Below are 25,716 nucleotides of genomic sequence, written 5' to 3'. Positions count from 1 at the left end.
TCACCTATAAGGTGTCTTCTCAACACAAGTAAATCAGCACCAGGAGAATTTATTCAGGATATTTTTAAAAAAGAAAAATCAGGAAATTAATTTAAAAACATAATAATTCAAGGAATGACTGCTGCATTGCAGATAAGTAACTCTTAGAGAGGTCCTGCTACTAAATCAGTTAAAAAAGGCTTCCAAGCAGTTCCAAGGTTCTCTATCCTGCTGAGACTGTTCTATGCTAAGTCAGAGTTTTAAAAAGCAGAATTCGGGCATGGTGGCACACATCTATAATGCCAGCCATTGGGAAGTAGAGCCAGGAGGATCAGGAATTCAAGGTCATCTCCCAGTTACAGGGCCAGTTTGGGACCAGCTTAAGCCACAGGAAACCCTTATCTTTAGATAAATTATAATTGAAATTTTAAAAAAAGAGGAGGAAAAAGTTAATCTTCAGGATGGCATAGACGCCACAAAAATAAATAAAAATATTTGTCTGTTATATTAGGCCAGACAGGAGTTTTAACTTTTTATGAATTGTTTTAATTTTTATATGAATAAAGAGAACACAGCAGAGACATAAGATGGCAGGTCCACACAAACCTAAGTGAAAACATCTGAGGAGCTTCCCATAGAAGAGCCTGAGTCTGTCGCCCCCAGCTCTTCCCCCGAGGTCCTGCGGAGATGTGCTCGGCGGTTTGCAAAAGCAGCTCTGGACCAGTGCTAGCATACCTTCCAACGTTAGGAGCCATGAACTTGGAAAATCATCTTCTCACTTTCCCAAGGACACGTAGTGCAGATTTTACGCATCACCTTTTAGTTATCTCACAGACCACATAACAGTCTTTTTGGCCTATCATTTCCAAGGTAAGGAAATTCTTAAGTTCTGTACCATTTTGCTATCAAACTACACAATTATAGAAGAAAATACACAGGATATTTCACATGTGACACTGCTCTATAAAATCCCTGTGCAGCATACTGTATGTGCAAATTTATAAGATATATGCACAGGTGTATACAGTTATTGCAAGACTGGGATCACTGGCAAGGGTTGGTTGTCTGGTAAGGGCTACAACCTCAGCAAGAGGCTGAAATGGGAAGTGTAGCTGTCCTGGTATACACAATAAATGAACCCTATCCAAGAGAGACAATGCTACTGGGAGGAATTTATGGCTTTAAGTATGCAAAGGTCAAGAGTATAAAAGACACTTCAAAATGATCTCATTTCCAATACCACCTTTACATTTAGATAAGTAAACTAAAACTGTGTCTAAATGGAAAACAGTAACAACCAAGTAAGTAAACACATTTTCTAACTTTCAATCTTAGAAGATAACAGTTACCTCAAAACAAGCCTGATAGTCTACCTAATTTATCAGTTTGTGATAAGGTGAATTGTAAGATTTATTTATAAATTCCCAACACCTTGTATATAATCCTCTCCCCTTGACATTTATTCCTGAACTGGGTCTGGTGGTACCCATAATCCCAGGATTTAGGAAGTGGGAGGCAGGCTAGAGAGTTCAAGGGCAGCTTGGGCTACTGAGTAAGATGCCGTGGCTGCTGACAGGTTGTTCACGTTGTAATGCACAGTCCACACTCATCTGTACAAAGTTAACACTAATTGCAATTGGGGCTTTGAATACAAGGAATAATAAAAGAAGACATGAAGTCAGGAAGATGGTTTGGTGGGTCTGGAGGAGTCGAAAGGATGAAATAGGAGGTGGACGAGCTAAAAAATATTGTCTATGTGTATAAAATCTTCAAATAATAATTAAAACTATTTTTCTTAAAAACATTTTAAATGAATAAAAGATGAAAAAGAAATATTGTTCCCAGATTATATTATTATATGACAGAATTACTTTTTGCAGATGTAATTAAGCTTCCCAGCCAGCTGACTTTGGGGCAACCCAAAGGGACATTATTTTGGGCTGGCTTCACATAATCTGGTGAGCCCTTCTAAGAAGTCAGACTCAAAACCAGAGAGGCTCTTCCAGTCTAGCCTGTGAAGGGTCATGTGACAGGGAAAACTGCGGGGGTGGGAGGACCTATGCAACTGAGGATAGGCTGCGCGGTGGCACTAGTGACGTTAATCATATGGCTACAAGGAACTAAATTATCTTCCAGTCAGAGAGAGTACACAAAACATACATGCAAAGGGAAAGACTCACAAATGGAAACAGTACAAATACAAAGTGAACGATCCAAGAAGACAATCTGTGTCTAAATGCATTAGAAATAAGGAAAGAGCCTTAATTAATGGGTTGGAATAATAACATACTCCAGTCTTAAAAAAAAAAAAAGATATTCATTTGAATTATGTGTATTGCATATTTTACTGAAAATATTCTGCTAAAATCAAATTCATCTCATTCCTAGTCATAGAGTTGTGGTAAGACATTTGTTAGCAGACTTCTGAGCGTCCCCTAAAGATATTAATTACATAAGGTTATATTTTGTTGTACTGAAATTTTAACAAAATACATTGTTTTAAAAATATAAATATAACTTACATTTTTCTACCAAATTAACTTTCATATATACACTATAAATTATTTGTACTGACATCAGTTCAATGAATGAAGTATATTTTGCAAAAGGGGCTATGAAAATTTAAAAAGTATTGTGATACCATTGACAAGCAGAAATAAACAGAACTCTTGTTCAGATATTTAGATTAGTCTTATCCCTTTATATCTGAGTCTGAATGAACATACTTCCTGACATTATTTCCTGAAATAAGGGCTCACCACGCAATGGAGTGCCCAAGAGTTCCATTCTCTCCAAAACAAAGAAAATATAGACCAACAGCATGACTTAACTGAACTCAAATCTTTCCTAAGACCATTTTATTTGAGAGTTGTAGTTACTGTTAATGAAGAAATCTATGATGAAAAAAATCGCAGCCTTCCTTTTATCCTCCAACTCATCTGGGAAGTATTTCATCTGACCACAGCCTCAGGTATTCCTTTGTCACTAATTAGAGAAAGACTGAATATTTCAACTATAAATTGCTTAATTATATTTGTCAGTCTGCTCTAAACCAATTAATTATTTACTTGCAAGAATCTTTGATGCAATGCTATCCAGAGGTTCATCTCTGGAATAAAGACCAGGAGCTATACGTCCGTTTCTAACCCAATTAGGCTGAAGACTTGAGAGAGTGGAGCAGACTGTGGTACTGCACGGTGATTTGAGAACAGTCCTCACACAATGCGAGCCTTCGCTGCTTTCCTTGATGAAGCCTTAAGCCACTATCATGTTCTTTCAAAAAAGAAGACCCTATGTCAGTATCCTTTCACATGCTTATAAAATTGGGGCGTTTAGAAAACAACTCCAGAATTTTAGGACCCTCCACCCCTGTCCTCTTCTGCAACTGCTGCAGCAGAAGACCGTTCTCTCACGCCAGCATGTCACTCACTAATGGAACAAGTCTGGAAGAGATCAAGGTATAAAGTAGGAGGAAACTGTCACCCATGGCGTATACTGGCCCTGGGAACAGGGAAGTGTAGCCAAGATAACAGAACCAATTGTTGTATGTGATGTGGAGTTCCAGGTACCTCCCTAACAGAGGACAGCCTAGTGAAGAAAGAGGATACAGTCCCTGTTCAAGAGGGATTAAGTCTTGGGCAAATAAAAATATCAATAAAATAATCACGCACAATCACTACAGAATTGCATTACTAAATCCTGGGGAAGAATGGTCTCCAGGGGAATAAATGTGTATGTCCAAAAACATTTATACATAAAAGCCCCTTTGAGGTCAAAGGGAAAGTCTTGAGGAACTGGGATCTGTGTGAAGGGCTCAAGGATAGAAATAGAAAGTTAACCAGGAATGAAGAGGGGCATCCCCAGCAGAAGGAACTGCATATGTGACACAAGGCATATGTGAAACACTAAGACAAGAGTCAAGGGACTGAATGGTCCTTCTGCAGAGACTGTGGGAAAACCAGACGCTGGATTCTGCAGGAGACATTTATTAAGTGACTGCCCTGGGTCAGGCACTGTTCTAGGGACATGGAAGGTGAACACACGGACTGAGACGCCCCGTACCACAGGGGCTGCCAAACAATTCAGCGTTTACCCTCGTTAAGAAATCCTCGAAGGAGCTGATTGAAGGCTGAGGGGTTTTTTATTCTTCTCCGACACCCAAAGGCTGATGAAGAAATATAGATCTGTAGAGTGAATCTTGGTGGGTGAATTAAAAAGCTCTTACTCTGTAGCGAGATGGCTAATTTCGAACTCTAGAAAGAAAAAGGGCAATGGAACTACACAGGGAGAGAAATCTGAAAAATATGTAGATGGAAAAAATGATCAGAACTTGGTGACAAACTGAAATAGGTCAGAGAGAGGAAAGTGTCAGAGGAGAGCCCTGGCTTCTGGCATGCACTCAAGCTGAGCCTCCACTTGGAAACAGAGGGACTGTCTATGAGAAGGTTATGAATTTGTTTACCAGCACAGGACAGAGAAAAACTGAATCCAGAGGCATCAATGCCATGGACCACAGTGGGTTAAAAAACAACAACAACAACAACAACAACAACAAAGGCGGGTTTGTATCTTAAAACTGCAGGAGGACGACGGCCGGGCACGAAACTCACACCTACAGCCCCACTAGGGAGGAATCAGAGAGATGAGTAGTTCAAGATGAGACTGCTACATAGTGAGTTTGAGACCAGCCTGGGCTAAAATGAGACCTTATCTCAAAAAGCCACGAGTAAGAGAATGACTCCATTAAGAAGAGGTTAGCAGTAAAGGAAGTCACTTCAATACTTGGTGAGTCAATGGGAGTATTTTAAGAAGCGACTGAAAAAGAGATCCAAATGCTACTGAGCAATCAAGAAGAAAGAGGACTGGAGACCACTGGGATTTCTGACAGAGGTCAGCCCAGAGGCCTTTCATGGAGCTTCAACAGTGGCTGAATGGAAAAGCAGGCCAAGGTGGGGCTGGCGAGACCTGATCAACATGGCCCTCTCAGATCTTCTCAAAACAGTGGCAGCATTCTCCCTGACTCCTTCCTATTGCCCGCCTTTGTTTTCCTAACAGTGAAACGAAGATGTTCAAATGATAATAGATGAAACCCAGAAGATGCAGAATGGTTACAGCTAAAGAACCAGGAATAAGGCTTGAGCTGAGAAAGCAATGAAAGGATAGAGACCCAGGTAGAGGGATGTACAACAATCCCTTCCTGTGTATGTCAACAGGAGAGCACAGGAAACCACAAGGTCAGACATAAGTCACCATGGCAGACCCATGGGAAAGGTTTAATCATTCACGCATAAACACTCTAGTCACTTGGAAATGAGAGGGTAGACTTTGGATGATTTAAGGGGTGGGTTAGGTAGAGTACCACCCAGAGGCTTAAAGGGAATAAAGAAAATCTGAGTACGCATTGAACATCAAAAATTCAAATTGGCCAGGATAATGTGTGTGCATTTATTTGTAAAGGTCTAAAAAGAAGTATAGAGATAAGACACACATACATATCGTGTGTGTGTGTGTGTGTGTGTGTGTGTGTGTGTGTGTGTGTTAGTTCACCCTCATGATAACATTATGAGATAAGTATTATAAACCAATTTATAGATATGGCAGCTGTGGCTCAGTCGCTTAAGTAAGTAAAGGTCATCTAGCACCCACTGCCTCAAAGCCGTTTATTGCCATCAAGGGTTTCCAGTCTCACATCAACAGTCCTGACGAAACCTGTACCTCCTTTACATACATTATTGCAACAGAAGTCACATGTTTTTCTATGAATATTGGTTTAAAAACTGTCTTCTATGATACATACTGAGTTCTAAGAAGGTGTAAGCCATATACCTTGTATGTGCTAATGACCAAGAAAAAAATGGAGCTTTTTTTTTTTTTTTCTTGGAAAAAGAGCTATAATGCCATAAACTACTCGGGAGTGGGCAGTCTCTAGGACTTAAAATGTGTATATTCTGTTACTCAGCAATATTACATGAATCTATACAACAGAAATGGGAAACAGACAGATATATAGATGCAACAGGCTACACGAGGCTTATACTTGACCTTTCTCTGCTCTAACAAAGAAGTAATTAAATTGTGATGTGCCTGAGAAAGTGTATATACATATTGTCATACATCTATCTTTGAATTAAATATGTGTCCAGATAGAAAACAAAACGAGGCAGACTTTATGCACATAAAGTTGGTAGTTACCTTTGGAAAATGTTAATGAATACAAACTAGAGAAAATAAATCCAAGACAAGCAGGCCTTCTGTATTTAATGACAGGAGATAAGCACAAAGCTTAAATCATATAGAGGGGAAAAACATAACTATGTGTATTGAATTGTGCTGATCAATAATAAAATTCTACTTGAAAGGAACCAGAAGAGACTTTCAAGTCAGATCAACCAAATCTATTATATTATTCCTCTGAACACAACATAGAGATTTGGTCAAGTCTGAAATAACAAACAAACAAAAGCACCACAAAATTATACCTAGGATCCAAAGTGATCCACTGGAAAATGACTTTAGTGATTCAAAATTTGTTACAGCCACTATGATGAAGATCTGAAGGCATGACATTGACTTTCATGGTTTAGATCTAGGGATCTCAATGACCTGGAACCCTCAGAAGATCTTATATTACACAAACACTGCGAGAACCTATAAGAAAGCAAGTACTGTCCAAAAGCCTACACACTAACAGACACACGAGAAAGTAGGGACAGAAACTCTAAGACTTTTACTGAAGTACATTAAGTTGCCATGCTCACAACTTACGAGGAATTGAGTGATACCCTCTAAAAATACCCCCTGTAAACAGTCCGCTACATCATACACATCTGCAAACTTCAGTCAGAAGAGTATGGCAAGGGTGGACCCGTCTGTCTACAGGAGCACTACTCATTCCATATAGAATTCTGTTGTTCTGAATCTACCTTAGAGAAAAAGATTTACACTCTTTCCCACAGCACCACCAGGTAAGTAATTTAAAAAAAAAAAGTTCAAATAGTTGTAAGTTGTAGTCATTTGTAAAGACAGTTTTCTTTTGTATGTTCAAACAGTTGAACGGTTAGGTGGTCCACTAGAGGTGGACATAGAACACATCCTAATTTCTTTTAAAAGCTATGACTATAAAGTTTTATTATTCTTTAACCTGCAAAGAAATACTTCGGCAGTTGGCAGCCTAAGTGGTGGGAAGTCCCTGAAACAGAAAATCAGATAAGTGGTTGGAAGTGATTCACTTTAAATGCAGTGCTTAGCCAGCTCCCATAAGGTAATAACATTACCTTTTTTTTTTTTCTCTCCCTGTGCTGGGAATTAAATGGGCTAGGCAAGTACTCTATCACTCACCTACTCCCCAGCCCTTTTTACTTCATTTTATACAGTGCTGTTCCAACTAGAAAACTCTAGCCAAGTGGCTAAGTGTGCTCATCCTACAGGTAAGGGCCCTGTTAAGAATTTCAGTGACATAAGTTACAGTGATCTCTATACAGAAGCCCCCACTCAGGAGTTCTTCTATTGAGCACCTTGATCAGAAAATCTAGTAAAGAAATATAAATTGTGACACTCTTTTTTTGAGTGGATGGTGTGGGAGCCCGTTTTCAGGTTCCTCATGGCTTTACTCAGCAGATCTGCATAGAGAGGATGATTAGGACCACTGGCCTGAGTGCAGGTGTCTGAGATGGTCTGCACTTGGCTGTGCTGGGGGGGAGGGGGTCTTTTGCTCCACCCCTTGGCATCTCTATAAATACCCTGGGGCAGAGACAGTCAGGGCTCGTTGGAATAGGCTCCTGGCCTTCTCGAGGCTATCTTTTATTTTCTGTCTGTTCATCTCCACAATCTAAATCCTCCTATCTAATATTTCCTGCTGCTCGCACTCAAGAAAACTCTGGGGAGCTGTGGGGTTGGTGGGTAAACGCCCCACAGGATGGTCAAGTACTTACACTTGATAATCAAAGGAATCCTGCCATACAAGAATCTTTAAGGACCATTAAAGGAAAACATGGGGATTATTGTATCAAACCGACCTAATTTCAAAAGTGCCAGGTCTGCTATTTAATAGCTATGGTACTTATGCTCTTAAAGTGTTACATTCACTTCCTAAGATCCTGGTGAGAATTAAAGGAACATGTTTGGACTCTCCTTCCAATAACCAGAAACAGATTATCAGTGATTTACCAGAATCTACCAGCCCAAAGACTCAAGGCACAAGCTGACAATACCAGATTCCTCACAAAAACAGAACTTGAAACACGATGTTTGGTGACCTGCCAGGAAAAGAAAATGTCAAATCCACCTCCAGCCTGCTATGCTAGAAATTTCCACCCAAGGCATCCCTAACTCTTAACCCCTTGCCCTCTGCAATGCTGTGACTCCTCTGTGAGCCTTAAGTCTCTGCCAAAATGGAGGCAACAGTGGGTGATTCCTTAGCTTTAGAAGGTTCTAAATTCACTACCTTTCTTTTTCTTCTTTGGTTGGTTTGGTTGGTTCCCACACTGCCTGACGACAGTCTGTCAGGCACAGTAAGAGAGGCTTAGCTGGTGCTGCCATTTAAATATAGACTACATATGCAGCCTGTCGTGTGGATAAATATGTCTGTGAGATGATATTCTAGTCACAGGACTAAAGCTGAATGCGAAACACGGTTCTAAGATCGGGATAAATATAAATGGATTTAATCACTACAGTGTCCCTATGAATTGTATTCTAGAGAAAGTAGTGCAGAGAAGTGACATGTGCAAGGACAAGCAGTTTTTAACTTACTCTCGTTCTATGGTTTCTATTCCTGCAACTGAACATAAACCCAATTAACATCCTTTTAAGGAAGAATGCTAAATAGCTTTTCAGTCAGACTGATATCCAAATTCTTCTCTGAGAAGTCCTCTCGGCTCATCTTCTAAGCTGCTCTCAGATTTCTTTCCTTTATGTGTGCGTCAGTGTGTGTGTGTGTGTGTGTGTGTGTGTGTGTGTGTGTGTGTGTATGCGCATGCACATGGATTGTGTAGATGTGTAGATACGTGAGCATGGATGTGCATGTAAGTGTCAAAGCCAGAGGCTAATGTCTTCCTCAATCATTCCCTATCTTATATTTTAAGACAGGGTCTCTCACTGAACCTAGAGTTCACCTATTCAGCTCTACTGGCTGGCCAGTGAGTTCCAGGGACCCCTCTGTCTCCACTCCTGAGAGCTTCATTAACAGGCACCCAATATTGCACTGGATTTTTACATGGGTTCTGGAGACCTGCTCTCAGCTCCTCATTCTTATGTGGCAAGCACTTTAACATTCACGCCGTCTCTCCAGCCTGGGATTTCTTTCTTTCCTCCTCTCCCTGGGGTCCGAAGACAAAGGATCAAGGGTAGTCTGCTCAAGAGTAACAAGGTAAAACACTCAAACTTCAGAAAACAAGTCTCTAAGTCCATTTCCAAAGTGATTCGGGTGCATTTAGAAATGTAAAGTAACTAGGGTGAACTTTGCTAATTAAGGCAACTTTATAACCATGTCCATCCTTACCACTGGCCATATGGCCATATGCTAACTATCACAGTGAGGTCTTTAAAGTAACCACCAAGATAGACATTTCACAGACAGCTTTGTCAGAAAAACAAACAAACGAACAAACTTACCTTTATCATTCTGGAGAGGTCACCAGCATCTGCTAATTCCAAAACTATGTTCAGCTCATTATCCTCGATGAATGATGCATAATATTTAATTACATTTGGGTGATTGAGTTGCTAAGGAAAAAAGTAGAAATCAAAAACTTTTATTTTAAATTCCAGAGTCATGTATAGTTTTTAATAATTTTGATTTAGCTATGGCAACTCATTTTTAAATTGCAAATATCTTGACAGCATATTTTTATTATAGTCAATTTTAAAACACCTAATTATTCAAAGTAAAACTAGATATGAATACATTTTATTTTAATATTTTATTAGATACAATAAAAGATGTACTCAAGATTTTAAGTACTGTTATGACTAGTAGGCATATAAATAAATGCAATAAGTGAATGGTAGAATTGAATCATTAATTGCTCAAAATTATATTCTTCAAATTGAGAACTGTCATACAAGAACATCCAACTGCAAAAGTATCTCTTTATACTCCTATTATTAAAATAAGAGCTGTTCCTAGGCAGTTAGACTGCTCAAAACCACAATTAACATCCACTATACAGTATCTAAATACTGATTTTACATCAAGAAATATAAGTACATAGAATCCATCTATGTGAGTTGACTAAGATCATCCCTAAGGAAAAAAAAATCTCACCTTGTAGAAATACATGCAGCAATCTACTCATATTTACAATTTTTCTGTTCAAACTTTAAGCAAGTTAATGCAAGACATAATTTCTCAAAGAGAAACTCTCATAAATTATAGATGATTTTCTTTATACTTAGTTTTTCTCCCATGCTGTTCATAGTGATGCTATTTCTACTTTTAAAAGGGTGTGTGTGTGCGTGTGTGTGTGTGTGTGTGTGTGTGTGTGTGTGTGTGTGTGTGTGTGTGTTTAAAACAGTTACTTCAAATGTGAAGAGTGGGAAAACATAGTTTTAAAATTCTTTGGTTAAAACTGATACATTTTAAGAACATAACACAGATGCATAAAACACAGCGCTTTTCCTTTCTTTAAAGAGAAGCTCTTGCTTCAGAGCCCAGGCTGGCCTGGAGCTCAGGTTCTTCCTGTCTTAGCCTTCCAGGTACTGGGATCAAAGTGTGAGCCATCATACCTCACTGAAAACAAATAAATACAGCAAAAGTCATTCTGTAAAAAACATCACCAACAAGGAACCACCGTCCAGGTTACTGGACCCTCATCACACTCTCGGGTGGACAAGGAACTAATATTAACTTCTGGCACACTTTCTCTATTCACTTTGTCTAAGTCCGTGGAACTGACTTCGTGAAGCATCTGGGTTAGTCCAGGCTCTCAGCATGACACATCGTGATGTGACACCAATATACACATGTATTATTTAACCAGTAGGATAGGAGGCTTACGTAGAATCCTCTAGAAAAACAAAAAACAAAAAACTTCTCCAGTGTTTTAGGCCTGTGTATCTGTTCTGTTTTGAAAAAGTGGACTCTACCTAATATTGTGATTTAATTATTCTATCATAAATCAAAATTATATTCTCCAAAACATACAAACTCTTAAATTATGCAGTGTTACATGAAACCAGTGTGACATTTTGATAAATCATTTCATCAACATATTCAGAAATATTAAAAAAATAGCCCATAGTTCATTACTTACCTTAAGGAGATCTATTTCTTTGATACAATCAGCACGTGCTTTGGCATCCATTAAATCAAATATCTAAAAAGGAATTTTAGAATCATTTAATAAAATAGTGACCTACACTTTGGCCTAACATGTAAATTCATGATAACACATTTATATATATATATATATGTATGTATATATATATATATATACATACATACACACATATACACACTGAGAGATGAAAATTTTATTTGCAGTTATTGACTGTGAAGGTCCATAAGAACTTTATCTTATGTTAACAGAAAACAACAACAAAAACCTTAGAAGCTTTTCCTCCAAAAGCAAACAGCTGGTTATATACTGGCACTCATGTCTGCTGCTCAAATGACCAGGATGGAGGTGATGATCAATAAGATAATGCAATAATAATCAATGTGCATGGAACAGTTAACATAACTGAGTGTGTTTCATGAACCATTCCATCCAATTCTTCTGTAACTGTTACAAAGACAACAGCATTCCCATGCTGTAGATGAAGAAAAGGATGCTTTCAAAACTTAAGAGACTGCTAAAGGGTCATGTGGCTCATCAGTGGGGCAAGAGGCATTTACTGTTAGTTACTCCACTACCAGCCTAGTTCCAAACCTCTACTCTAATGTACAGATGGTTTCCAATAGGTCTGACCTGTATGAATGACAGGGATGGTATAGCACAAAGGGGTGATGACTGATCATTTGAAGATTTGGGTGGCAAAATTTCATTATTTTAAATACCAAGTACAGGTACTTAAATACCAAGTACACATAAATATGCAATCAGATACACTACGTATTTGGCATAAATTTTTCATGAAAAGAGATTAGGAAACAAAAGTTTTTAAAATGCTCCTTAGGATGTTGTAATGAAGAAAAGGAGAAAGAAAAATACAAAAACAAATGACCAAAATGACGTTCCTGTATCTTTGAAAACAGGAAATTTCAAGGTCCTAAATATGTAGAAAACAATGTTTTTCAAATCTTAGTTATTATATTGCAAGTGGATTAAACTTTATTCATTTAACATTTTTTTAAAATTAATGATGCTTTTAGTTAACAACTTGAATTGAGTCCTGCCACTTCACGCAGTCAGGTAGGTATGTAGCTTGAATTAGTGCAGGCAATCCCCCCCCCCCCAATTTTTTTTTTTTTTTCTTTTTGTTTTCAAGACAGGCTCTTTCTGTGTCCATACAGCCTTGGCTGGCCTGGAACTCACTCTGTAGACCAGGCTGGCCTTGAACTCACAGAGATCCCCCCTGCCTCTGCCTCCTAAGGGCTGGGATTAAAAGCGTGTACCACCATCACCCAGAACAAAATCTTTTTAATTAGGAAAAGAATACTGCCACCTCCCAGTGGATGTTGCCCTCTTTACCAGAACCTCATACAGGCAAAGCTGGCTGCAGTTTGGACACAAGGATGAAGGCACGGGGCTTGTAGTAATATGATGGCAGTCATACAGGGAGTACACTGAGACTTGAAGACTGGGTCTTTCAGCTAGCTCCACAGCCAGTGATTTCTCACACTGACCAGGCCTGCTCTGAGTTCTAACCCTCACAGATACTAAATACTAAAATGTGTGTGCAAAGTGCCATATCAGAAACCTCAAAGGGAATCCCCATGTGGGGAAGGGGTAACATTAAAAGCAGAAAAAAGTAGAGACTTCTACCAGCCAGAATGAAAGTCATCTGACTCATAGACATGAATCTAGGATAAGGGCACATAATTACAGCTTATATTAAGAGGCAACTTTTAATAGATATGCTTCTGAATATTTCAAGATACACAGGCAGGGCTCTAATTTTCTCATATTTAAATAAAACCAATATAACAGAAGGGGGTGGGGTTGGATAGTGAGTAACTAGGTACAGTCACATAACAAGTGAAGGTTCCGAATGTTCTAGAGTACATACCATAGAATGAAAACTATAAATAACAGCCCACTACATAGTTTATTTTAAGGAGGAACTAAAAGAGGGGTGTTTGTAGCTTCCCAACAAAGAGAAATTTGCCGTACTGATGCTGGTCCAAGCACCACATATTGCACACATGTAATAAATTATCAGTGTATGCCATAGAGATTTACAATTATGTCTCAATTAACAACAGTACAAAAAATCAAATGAGGATATTACTTTCAAATTGAAGACAAACATAACAGCCATAAACCTACTAGACTAAAGAATTGAAACTCAGCCCCTTCCATTTGCTGTAGTGATTCGTACAGTTTTAGGGTAAAAACAGGAGCTCAGAGGATCAGGAGGCAGAGGACAAAGAGATAAGTGGAGGGCGAGAAGGTTATTGCCAGTTGTTAGGGTGCTCTCTATAGGAGGTTTTGGTAGAGACAGGAAATGGGTTGGCTATAAATGGGCACCCAAATCAGGAATGAAAACAAAACAACTAATACTGAAATATATCTAGGGTCACCATTACTGAAGAGAAGAGGAACATTATGCACTAACTTAAGTTCAAGGTAATCCTAACCATTGCTTTAAGCCAGTCTGGGATACATGAGATTTTGGCTATAAAACATATATATAAAATTTTATTTATATATAAATTTATATAAAATAATTATAATACCATTTAAAATTTTAAATAAAATTACACACACACACACACACACACACACACACACACACACACACACATATCTCCATCCAAATGAGCACCAAGAGAAATGACAAATTCTTGGTTAGTCATGAGTGCTGATGCCATTCTCAGAACCACTGGCCTTAGGACTGAAGTAACTGAACCTTCTTAGGAAAGTTGGTGTGTTGGGTAACCATGGGCTCCTGATGGAAAAACTGCCCAAGAGGAAGAGAAAGGATACTGGTGGCCTCAGAGATTAAAAAGATCTAAAGCCACAAACCCAGAGACTCATAGAAATAATCTCAATAATCAGCACCTCTTAGATGGGAGACCATTTTAAAAACAAGAGCCTGAGAGTGAGAAGCATAAAGGCTTTAAAAAATCATACACACACATACACATGTGTGTGCTGCATGGAAATCATATACATTTAGCTCATATTATGTTTCGGTCAATTTATAATGGTGAATTGAGTTTTATTTTTAACGGAATAACAATATCAAAAATTGCTCTTTAAACCCTGGGGAAAAATACTCATTGCTGGCACATTTAATGTGACAACGCTTTCTGAAACAAATATACTTACAAATGCATTTAACTGGAAATGCGTATCTTATCTTTCTTTAGTCAACATGTCAAGGCAACAGTAAAGGCTGAATCTTTGGAATAAATCATTCCCACCACAGATTCAAAGCCGCCTGGTGATTTAATGAGCAAGGAAAGACAGAAGAAAAAAAAAAAGACAGGGGGTTTTGTAAAACAAAAAAAGACTTTTACATTACATGCATGTATAAGGAAGTCTTCAGGAGGCATTATTTTCAATCCAAGGTTTCTTTGGGCTTCAAAACTTATTTTATTCTTGGTGAAAGCCAGTTATTAGTTGTGGTTAAGTAAGTAATGGCTGATAAATTCTTGGCATTCTCTGAATCATTTTGAAGAGAATTTCTTTGTCATCTTCAAATTTCACCCAAATTACTCATAACTTACAAAACTCAAAAGTTAACATCAGTCCATCTTGAGAAAGAGTCATTCATGTAACTCAATAGAAATGTCTCTAAAAAAGCATGTATTGAACTATTATGAAACGACACATAAAATGCAGCAAACACACACACACACATACACACACACACACACACACACACACACACACACGAGTGTAATATATACACATGTGCACCCATACACAACGAGTGTAAATATCTTAAACTTCCCACATGGAAATCATCACCTGGGCCCTACTACATATTCAGGACCTGAATAAATGAATTGAGCAGCTTGTCCCTACATTGATTAGCCTCGTCACCCTGTGACAAATCCTCATCCCTCCTTCAGCCCTCACATTTAAAAATGCCTCAGCTGTTCCTCACATTTTGCCCCACTTAACCCAACATCAGAAGAAGGCTTCCATCCCTCTCTTCAAGCTACCCAATGGCAGCAGAACCCCCAGCCTTTACTGGATAGAAGAAAAAAGGAGAGCCTCAATTTGACACCCCCCCACCACACACACACACACACACACACACACACACACACAAGCTTTCTACAGAGTGTAGCCATGGTGGGCGGAAGGTACTGAGCCCAGTGAATGGGGCACAAGCTCTCCTTCACTGCTGGAAACCACACTTCCTCTAACACCCAGCTCCTCCTCTATCAGCCTGCTTCTCTCACCACATCAACATTCCCAGACCAGATAATAGGCAGGGTGCTATTTCTTTCTCGTGGATTCTCTAAGGACCTGCCATGTGTTAGGCTGCACCTAGACACCTATTTCCAGTTATTCCATAACTATTGAAAACTGTCTTGAGGGGGATGCCCTCTAACTTGGCAGGGTTGTCAAACAAAGTGCTCTAACTTCCAGTCCTGATGTGAGCTCTATTTGGGCCGCTCCCTCCGCCTCCCCTCCCTCCCTCCCTCCCTCCCTCCCTCCCTCCCTCCCTCCCTTCCTTCTTTCCATCCTGCCCTCCTCCCTTTTTTTCTTTTTTTGGAATTTGTTGTTGTTTGGTTTCTTTTTTTTTTTTTTTTTTTTTTTTTTTTTTTCCAAGACAGGGTTTATCTGTGCCTGGCTGTCCTGGATCGCACTCCATAGACCAGGCTGGCCTTGAACTCCCAAGATCCACCTGCCTCTGCCTCCCAAGTGCTGGGATTAAAAGTATGTGCCACCACTGCCCAGCTCTGGTTTCTTTTAAATTACAAAACTGAAGAAAATGTTTAAAAATTAATGTTTTATTGATATTTTGTGAAATCTAGAAACACAGCAAGCTTTATTAAGGGCAAAGGCTGCTCTTCAGGTAGCAGCCAGAGAGGTATGAAACTGTGTAGAGAGGTATGAACAGAAATGGGAGCAACAGTTTCTCTGAAGATACCAGGAATTAAGCAAACCGGGAATGTCTGCAGAGAAAGGAGACTCATGTGGAAGAAATGGAGGGGAAACCATAAGAAAAAAGACAAAAAAGAGAAATGTATCCAATGAACATTAAGAGTTGGGGAAGGTCAGACAGTTAGCAATGATCATAAAGCATGCTGGAGAGCGGTGATGAGCTGTTCGGCATGAACGCATAAGGGCTGTGGCTCAATAGGCAACAGAAGAAGCCTTTGAAGTGAGGGGCTTCTAATATAGTGGTTAGAATATACGCAATAGAAATGTAAAGAATAGACTGAGCAGCGGTGGTGGTGCACGCCTTTAGTCCCAGTACTTGGTAGGCAGAGTCAGGCAGATCTCTGTGAGTTCGACGCCAGCCCGGTCTACAGAGTGAGATCCAGGACAGGTATCAAAACTACACAGGGAAGAAACCCTGTCTCAAAAAACTGAGAGAGAGAGAGAGAGAGAGAGAGAGAGAGAGAGAGAGAGAGAGAGAGAGAGAGAGAGAGAATATACTTCCAAAGAAAACCTGCAAATTCTCAAGAAAGAACCTGAGCCCTCTATGCTGCAAGACTTGGGAAAATGCCGACATGTGAACAAAGACTTGAACACAGGAGACAAATGAGGATTAAGGATTAGAAAGACAAAGAGGGACTGGAAAGTGATAGCATCTGTCTTAGAAATGACTAAGATAACTGAGCAGGGTGAAATCAAGTTACAGATACCAAGGAAGTCTAAATAATATTGAATGGTACATGACAGTCGGATGAGGTCAATGACAAAGTAGGGTTGAAAGAGGGCGGGGAAGATATGAGAATAGTTGGAGGGGGATAGTGAGACTTGGAGACGGAACAGGTAACACAGAGGGAGGCCACAGTCAGGTACATACAGACACCATGAGCCTAGCTTCAGAAAGGTCAAGATCATGCCAAGGGATGGGCAGAAGGAAAAACAGAGAGAGACTGAAAGTATAATTAAAAACAAGACAAGAGAAAAGAAAGTACTAATAGACGAGGGAGAAGGACAGTCTTCCACACTGGGAAGGGTGAGAATACTGCAATAGAACATGACGAGAGGTGGCCGTGACAAGCAAGCCATAGTGAAAAGGACTATGCTGTGCCTAAGGAAAGGAATGCTTCACATGGTAATGGCGTGTGAGGAGGTGGGAATGCTAACCAGGCCAGACTCACTGAAAGAACAAGGTCAGAACAAAGGATGGGTGGACCGCCCTTCAAGCCTGCCTCTAACATGGAAACCATAGCTCAGTGAATTTGCTGTCTTCTAACTAATATTTGCAAAATGTTTAAAATTTCATGCTTTTATCTCATTCATATTGCAAGTAACATTTACTTAATACCTGAATACTTCTCAAGTAGCAATTTGTAGATAACATCGTATATCAAAAATGATGAATCTACTTTTTGCATAGTTGTCTGTTTATTCTTTATATTATAGTCTTTATTACTCACCCATGTAAACTCCTTCAATGGTTACTTTACTCTTATAGTAACATATAAATGAACTTCTCTCCAAAGTCTTTGAAAGAAACCCTCAAATGCCTAGACTACCTTCTAGCTCTGAGACCCAACACTACTTCATCTTCTCACAGTGATCTGCTCTTAGTCAATTCTAAAACTCTCCTGTTCTCCACAGCCTGGCCTGTATGCTCTGTTCTGGGAACTTCCTTACTCCTGCTGTTTGGATGACAGACTCCTCTTCTCCACCTCAACTTAGGTTTCATTCACATCCTCAGGGAAGACACTGCCTTGCCACACACAATCCAAAAAGCTGTCCACCTCCATCACGTTTGACTCTAGTAACACATAGTCATTTGGTTTTGGTCTGTAGTTACTTGATTTATTATTTGCATTTGGGCGGGAGCTCCATCTCAACCCCTGGCACCCTAGCATCCCTATACCCAAAGAGTCTGGAATGTTTGGGTGGCAGCTCCATCACAACCCCTGGCACCCTGGCATCCCTATAACCAAAGAGTCTGGAATGTTTGGAAGGAGTCTGGTGGAAGATCCACCTCAACTTCCCTCCCCATCTCTTTCCTAAACCTGACCCTTCAAAGCCCACCAAACACAGCTCCTCCCCTAGAGAGGCTCAAGACTATTCCCACAGGGTATATAAGTGGCATCCCTGAAAACAGACACATGGTTCTTCAGTCTCGCATGCCCCTCTCCTCTCTGTGGGGCCGGGGAATCGCCGGGCAGCGCTTTACCCATTAAACCTGGGCTTTCCAATTCAGTCTGATTCTGTTTGCTGCATTGGTGGAGAGGCCTTCAGGAAGCCTAAAACTTATTAATTTGTCTCTCACAATGAGAGTTACCAAACAATTCAATTACCAAGTCCCTAGTACTCAATATCATCTGCCATATAGGAGAGCTTCAGCAAATATTACTAAATATAGTAAAAAACCCTCAACAGTATAAATAAAAAGTGACTTTCACTGCACTTAGTCACTGGGACTAAAAGCAGAAAAGCCCATTTTGACATTAGTCATCTGTTTAAGCTAAATGTGGTCATTCACTAGAATCTCACAATACTGTTTACCACTCAACAAGACTACAAATTTACTATTTTTTATGCCTAGAATGATTTCAAATAAGATTGTAGGCATAAAAAAGACTTAGTTTTTAAACTTGTATTATTAATTATGGTGTGTGTGTGTGTGTGTGTGTATGTCTTGTGCATATGAATGTGGGTGTACCTACCATGGTGCACAAGTTTAGGTCAGAGGATAACTGTTGAAAAGTTGACTCTCATTCCATCTGTGGGATCTGAGTGTTGAAATTGGGTCACCAGGCTTGCACAGCACATACCTTTACCTACTGAACCATCTCATTGGCCCAAGAAGCTTTAACTTTTAAGACTACTTTACTAATTAAGACTAATTTACTTTAAAGCTACTTTGCCTTTTCAAGTGAACCTTACCTCAACTGCCTCAACTGTTCTCCACTCAAGAAAATGCTAAGTATCATCCTTACAAATATTTCTCAGTTTTCAATATTTCATTAACTCCAGGCTTGCAAGAAGTCTACAGAAATTAAACAATGAAATCTCATAAAAACTACATGACATGTTCAGTGGGCATAGCAAACTGCAGCGTAGACTGAGTCTATGGCTAGAGAAGCTGTGAAGACATGGACATCAACCGGCGCATTACGGAAGAAGTCATCACTGTCCATAAAATTTCAATACACACAGAATTACATGCATACATACAGAATTACATGCATACATGTAGAATCTGACTACATACACAGACTCTAGAATTTAAAACTATTGTATAAAAAAGGGCAAATTGTATTCGACAATTTTTAAAGTTATATTCTTGATGCTTTAAAACAACTAAAAATGAGTAAATCAAAGTAAATCATTAAACACCTCAGAATACATTTTCATGAGATCAAAAAGATGAATCTGAACAAAATGTTCAAAATGGATTTTTTTAAAATGTACATGAAGCATATTTTTAAAATAGTGTCATGTACACATACAACCTAGGAAGCAAAGAGAAATTGAACTTTAATGGGCTATGGATCAAATCACTTGGTAGCACTGAAAAATTACAGTAATAATAGCCAAATTACTTGAGATACAGTAGCCCAATTCCTACTTCTCCCCTGCTTTTAGACTGGTAAGGTCAGTATTCACTCCAGTCATACCATAGCTCTGGTCAATGAACTAACAATAGTGAACAGAGACCATGGGTACCAGATCTAAGAAGTTCCTCAACAATCTTCCAGTAGGAAGTGCAGAAGTTTGAGAGTCACCTGACCCGTATGTAGCTCTGGGAAAGCCCTCCCCCACCCCGCCCGCCAACCTGTGCTCCTTTAAGCTGCTCCCATCAAAGTGTATGCCAGGATTTTAGAGAGGTCTTTCTTCTATCACCCGCTACCATTAGAATCTCATTAAATCCCAGCACAAATATTTTGGTCCCCTAGTCTTATACCCTGACCAATGAATGACACTAAGTACTTACAGAATGCGGGTGGAATGGACTGCATAACCAGCAGGGAGGGAAGCTGTGTATGAAAAAAAAAAAAAAAAAAAACAACAGAGACAGGGAAGAAAAACTAACACGTAGAGGTTCAGAGTGGTTACATCAGGTAGGATACCATCTTACTTGTTGAAATGGAACCACAGTGGAATGGACATGGGTTTTTAAAAGACTGTTTTCTGTTCTCATGTGCTTTAGGCTTTCGATTTCTTTATAATTTCAAAAAAGCAACAAGCTCAGTACAGACACTCCTTCCACTTACAGACACAGGCAAAGCTGCAGTGAAGCAGCTGGAAGCCAGCACATTGATTTTGTTTTTGCTTTTGTTTTATTTTTTTGGTTTTTCGAGACAGGGTTTCTCTAGTAGCTTGTTCTAGAACTCTCTCTGTAGACCAGGCTGGCCTTGAACTAAGAGATCTACCTGCCTCTGTCTCCTGAGTGCTGGGATTAAAGATGCACACCACCACTGTCTGGCCGGCACATTGGTTCTTAAAAGCTGTACATGAGTGGACTGCACGATACAGGACAGAGTCCTTAAGGTCCCTGAATGTTAAGCTCAGGGATCAGATGGTGAAGTTACAAATATTCCACTACAGATTTGCAAACACAGAAATGATTACAGAAGCAATACTTTAGCATCTGCACAGCACATAGCCAAAACATTCTGGAAGGATTTTCACAGAGTTCTGAGAGTAATGATGTAGGGCTAATTGAATATTTGTTTGGAAGTATTCACAGCAGAACATCACCTGGTTAGCAATGCTCTTTCATTGTAAGGAGAGCAGATTACTATTTTTAAAAATGAAGAATAGTGGTTTTCCTAGTTCAATACAAGTGTAATACATCACAGAAATCAATAACATGTCTGAGATGCAAATACATTTCTCCCCACAAAACCTTAAAACACTGTTCCCTAATCCAATAAGCTAGGTCGAGCTTTACAGCATTATTCGTCTCTTCTGTACCAAGTTAGGTTTACATTGGGAAGACACCACAGCATCAACACTTGAGGAAGAGGAATGACAAAAATCCTAAGCAAACTGATAACTTCCTACAGCATCTGAGGCACATGGCACAGAATGGGGGCAGCCAGACTCAAAGAGGACACTGGAAGCTGAACAGAAACGCAACTGTACACACTCACTCACTCACTGTCAGCCTTCCAAACTACAAAGAGCAAAACACAGGCAAGGAGATGGAGCTCAGGTGCTAGCGAGAACCTAAGGAGTGCAGATGCTCCTTCCCAGGAGCCAACCTCCACCCGCTTCTTCCTTCCTGGTTCTATTAACAAGGCTTTGCAATTAAACACTAATCATAGGAGAGAACTAGAGCCCTGTTCCTTTCCCACACATATAGTCAGTGGGAACCAACAAGTGAGCAAAGAGAGTCCCTGAATTTTATCCCTTGGTCTCCTCCACCACCTTCGGCAAAAGGTGAGGTTTCCTCTCCTCCATGAGGGACTGAGTGAGGAATTCGTAACTGCATTTTGAGACTATTGAAATCTGAAGATGTCTCCGCCTAAGGATCTGTAGAGAATCCTTTGTCTACTGCTCAAATTCCTCTTCCTAGTTCTATCCCCTTCCATTTATAGCCTGGCTCAAAAATCCCAACAGCTCAAACTGACATCTCTATTCTGGAAAGTCTTACTTATATTAGGGGTCCATGCTACCGGGTTTAACATGCGACTGTTTTAAGCAAACTCTTTGTCCTGATAGTCAGACTATTAAATTGGAACTTATTAGAGTTTTACTATGAATTAAAGAGTCTTTAGGAGAGGAGTAATCTTACCCCAAGTCGTGTGTTTTCTAAACACTGGCATCTGTATCCTATATCGGTCTCGCTATAGTACCCAGGCTGGCCTCAAACTCAAAACCACCTTCTTGCCTCAGCCTTGTGCTGCCAGGAAAAAATAAACTAGTCCAACTTTGGAAAAACAATCCAGAATTAAATTGTGGTATATAAACATGCTCTACGGAACACTTTTCTATACTTTTAGGCACAAATTAAAAAGAATTCCTCACATGTGCATACTAACAAAAACATTTAACAATATCAGTAAGCAAACACTTGTAAGCAACCTCAACAGCCACTAAATTTATAATGTAGATCCCTTTGAGGAATGAGTAAAAGACACAAATAAAAAATATTTTAATGGTTACTTCTTAAGCTGAGTATTGGGTACAGGGACACCACCATTGTTGCTTATAACCCAAACATATGTCACATGGATCTTTCATTTAAAATGTGTTTTTTTCTAGTGCCGGAGATCAAATACACTGGCTCACACATGGTAGGTAAGCACGCTCCCTCCGAGCTATCTAGGCCCAGCCCTAATATTTCATTTTTGAAATATGAATGAAAACTTTGTTTCTGTAAGAGCTACTACAAGCATACTGATCATGTAAGAAATAAAAAAATAAAAAGAAGACATTTAGGTTTTCAGAGGTCTCTGCAAAGATAGGGTCTCACAGCAAGTGACACAGCGAAATGGAGCCTAGATGGCAGGAATCAACAACAACTCATTCACTGAGAAGGTAAATAAAACTGTGTGATGCCATTCATACTTTAACACAAAAGGAGAAGTGCTTTCCAGGCTGAGCACCCCCTGTTAGTTAGGACACATGGAACTTGGCAGGGCTCTGGAAAGTGGGCATGCTTGCTCATTATCCGTGTTCAGGGAGACTAGAATATCAGGGTTAGGGCCAGGCTTGGGGGAGGAGCCAAAAAATGATCAACAAATTCAAAAAGAACAAAATTGGCCAATAAAACAGACTCTACAGTGACACTAATACAACATGGAGACTGCAAATCACAGGTCAGTCCTCTCATTTCCTCTACGTCACTTCCCCCATAAGATCCACCTGCCATTCACTGATGTCATGCAGTGTGTTTTATGAATGAATCACTTCTTTCAATAACAAATAGACACAGAGCTTCAGCTGAGCCATTCTACTTCAATGTCTAGTTAGAAGCGATGGTGACAACTCAACTCTACCTCTTGAGAGCTACCATCACTTCCAGTCATGGTTGGTTATGGGGGAAATAGTTGTCAACATTTTAAAGCCTGGAAATACTGTTAAAACTAAACATTATTTTCTGTTTATTAGAGGAACATATAATAAAACTATAACACAACAGATTTGGCAATGGCCTTGTGCAAAGACGCTATGTAAAAGTTAATTTCTACCTCATATTCACCTTCAAAATACACTTTTAAAATACAATGTTCTTTCTTAGGACGCTCAAACTACAGCTCCTTGACCCAACTCTTTTCCAGGACCCAAGTGCTTCCCATCTAGTTCTTAGATACCATAATCTTACATGGATTTATACAGTTAGAACCATCTTACCTGCACTTTTTTTAAAGCTACTGGGACTCCATCCAAGAGACAGGATGCTCTATAAACTTCGCTAAATTGTCCACGACCGATTTTCTTTTCTATTCGGAAGTTGGCTAAGGTATTGTAGCCCATATCCGGTCGTAATGCCTTCTGCAATTAAAAATAGCACAAAAAAGGTTCAATCACACAATAGATACAAAAATGTGACTTAAGTAGGTAATGGTATGGTACATACATACTACCTAGAGTAAACTCGCCAACATCCCATGCCAATAATATTTGAGCTCCTCAGAATACACCAGGAAACTGAAGATACAACTTCTACCCTGGAGGAACTTACACTATAGGGGGGTTGGGGGTGAAAATAAGGTGAAATATATACAGTATTTAAGAATGGGACAGCTAGCCAGGTGTAGTAGCATATGCCTTTAATCCTGGCACTTGGAAGGCAGAGGCATGCTGGATCTCTGAGTTCTAGGTCAGCCTGGTCTACAGATTGAGTTCCAGGACAGCCAGATCTACAGAGAAACTGTCTCAATAAACAAAGCAAACAAAAGAACAAGAAGGCTGAAAACATAATAAATCAAGGGAAATGGGTGACAGAGGATGAGAAGGATTTTGAAATTTTAGGTAAGGCGTTCCTGTAACTTGTCTTTAGTTCACAGAGTATAAGCCAGTCTCAAGCACTCTTGTTATCTGTGGTGCTTACTCTCTTTCTCAAAGATTCTTTGAAGTGAAATGGATACCGCCCCCCTACACCCACCCCCAAACATACACGTGGTTCTGCTTCTTACTTGGGATGGTTGGATGCACTGGTCCACGAGACTGGAGAGAAAAGAAGCAGGGAATAGGGTTCAAGATGGCTGTGGGTATGAATGGAGACCGCCCTCCAAGAGACAGATTTCAGTGAACCAGCTCAGCTCAAGGAATATTTAGGACTGAGGAGCCTGGGGAGAAACCCTAATTTACATTAAGTGGCATGCTCCTATCACAAGGCTTTGTATGTGGTGGTAGGGTCCTATCAAAATGGCTAGAGCACTTGCCTAATTAGCATGTGGGTCATCAAGGGAAGAATGTTTGCAGGTAAGTGTGTCAAGAGTCACCCTAGAGATAACTCAGGCATCCTGGGCCTAGAGACATCCTCCAGATAAGGCTAGGTAGAGAGCAGGAAGTTCTTCTGGGGAGGGAGGGAGTTTCCATATTGCTGAGCTATTGAGATAAGTTTCCAGGCCATGGGGAGACTATGACCTCTACTTGCCAGAGATACACATATAATCACTTACTCTAATCTGTCCACTAATACATGCAACAATTTTTTAAATTCCTGACAGTATTTTAGCTTCTGAAAAACTAATGAGCTAGCTGAATACGTAAATAAACGAATGAATAAATAAATAAACATTGCCAGTGGCAAGAAGTTTGTCATTATACTATTATATTTTTAAATAATATTTTATGGTCTTTGTGGAAATCTTTTCATTCTTTTTAAATTTGCGATACAATACATTTTGATCATATTCTTCTCCCTTCCCTCCAGTCCTCCCAGCCCCTCCCTACACTCACCCAACTTGATGTTCTTCTCGCCTTCTCGCTCTCATAAAACCAACAAAAAAGAAAACAAAACAAAACCCCAAAAGACAAAAAGACCACCGAACCATAACAATGACAACAAAGCACACACAAAATAACCATGGAGTCCATTTTGTGTTGGTCAACTACTCCTGAGCATGGGCCTTCCTTGGAGTGTGGTTGGTATACCTGGTGTCACTCACTCCATTGAAGAAAACAGATGGTCCCTCTCCTAGCAGCCATTAAGAGCTTCTCGGGTAGAGGTAAATAATTTCATTTTTAACTAATATTTTTTTTTCTACTACTGCTAACCAGCCCAAAACAAGATGAATCAGAAATGTTTTCTGCTTTCAAACAGCTTGCCAAAACACACAGAAAAGGTTCTGCACTGGGCCGTGGGTGAAGAAACCACAGTATTGGGAAGGTGCACAGTGGCAAGGCCTGAGAACAACTCAACTTACCAATTTCAACCATTATCTTCATTCTTTTGTTGATCTGTTTAACTCTACCATTGGCACTAATACAACTAATCCATGGACTCAGTCAACCATTTGGGCAGTTAGTTACAACGAAACTAAGCACTGGTGTGAGTGTGACACCCATTGTTCTC

General features: G+C 39.7%; 1 protein-coding gene across 2 annotated transcripts in view; it reads right to left on the bottom strand.

Moving 5' to 3' along the window:
• Nucleotides 1-25,716, bottom strand: part of Nek7 (NIMA related kinase 7) — a 131,472-nt gene that overhangs the window by 32,911 nt on the left and 72,845 nt on the right. For both annotated transcript variants that reach the window (XM_059280478.1, XM_059280477.1), the window contains exons 3-5: nt 23,547-23,687; nt 11,232-11,294; nt 9,592-9,702 (exon numbers count right to left, since the gene is read on the bottom strand). In XM_059280478.1, coding sequence (XP_059136461.1) covers nt 9,592-9,702; nt 11,232-11,294; nt 23,547-23,687 — 315 coding nt within the window. The remainder of the gene's footprint in view (nt 1-9,591; nt 9,703-11,231; nt 11,295-23,546; nt 23,688-25,716) is intronic.

Source organism: Peromyscus eremicus, chromosome 15 (genome assembly GCF_949786415.1).
Source record: "Peromyscus eremicus chromosome 15, PerEre_H2_v1, whole genome shotgun sequence".
NCBI lineage: Eukaryota > Metazoa > Chordata > Mammalia > Rodentia > Cricetidae > Peromyscus > Peromyscus eremicus.
Note: the sequence above shows the minus strand (reverse complement) of the source record. Positions and strands in the feature narration are given on the sequence as shown.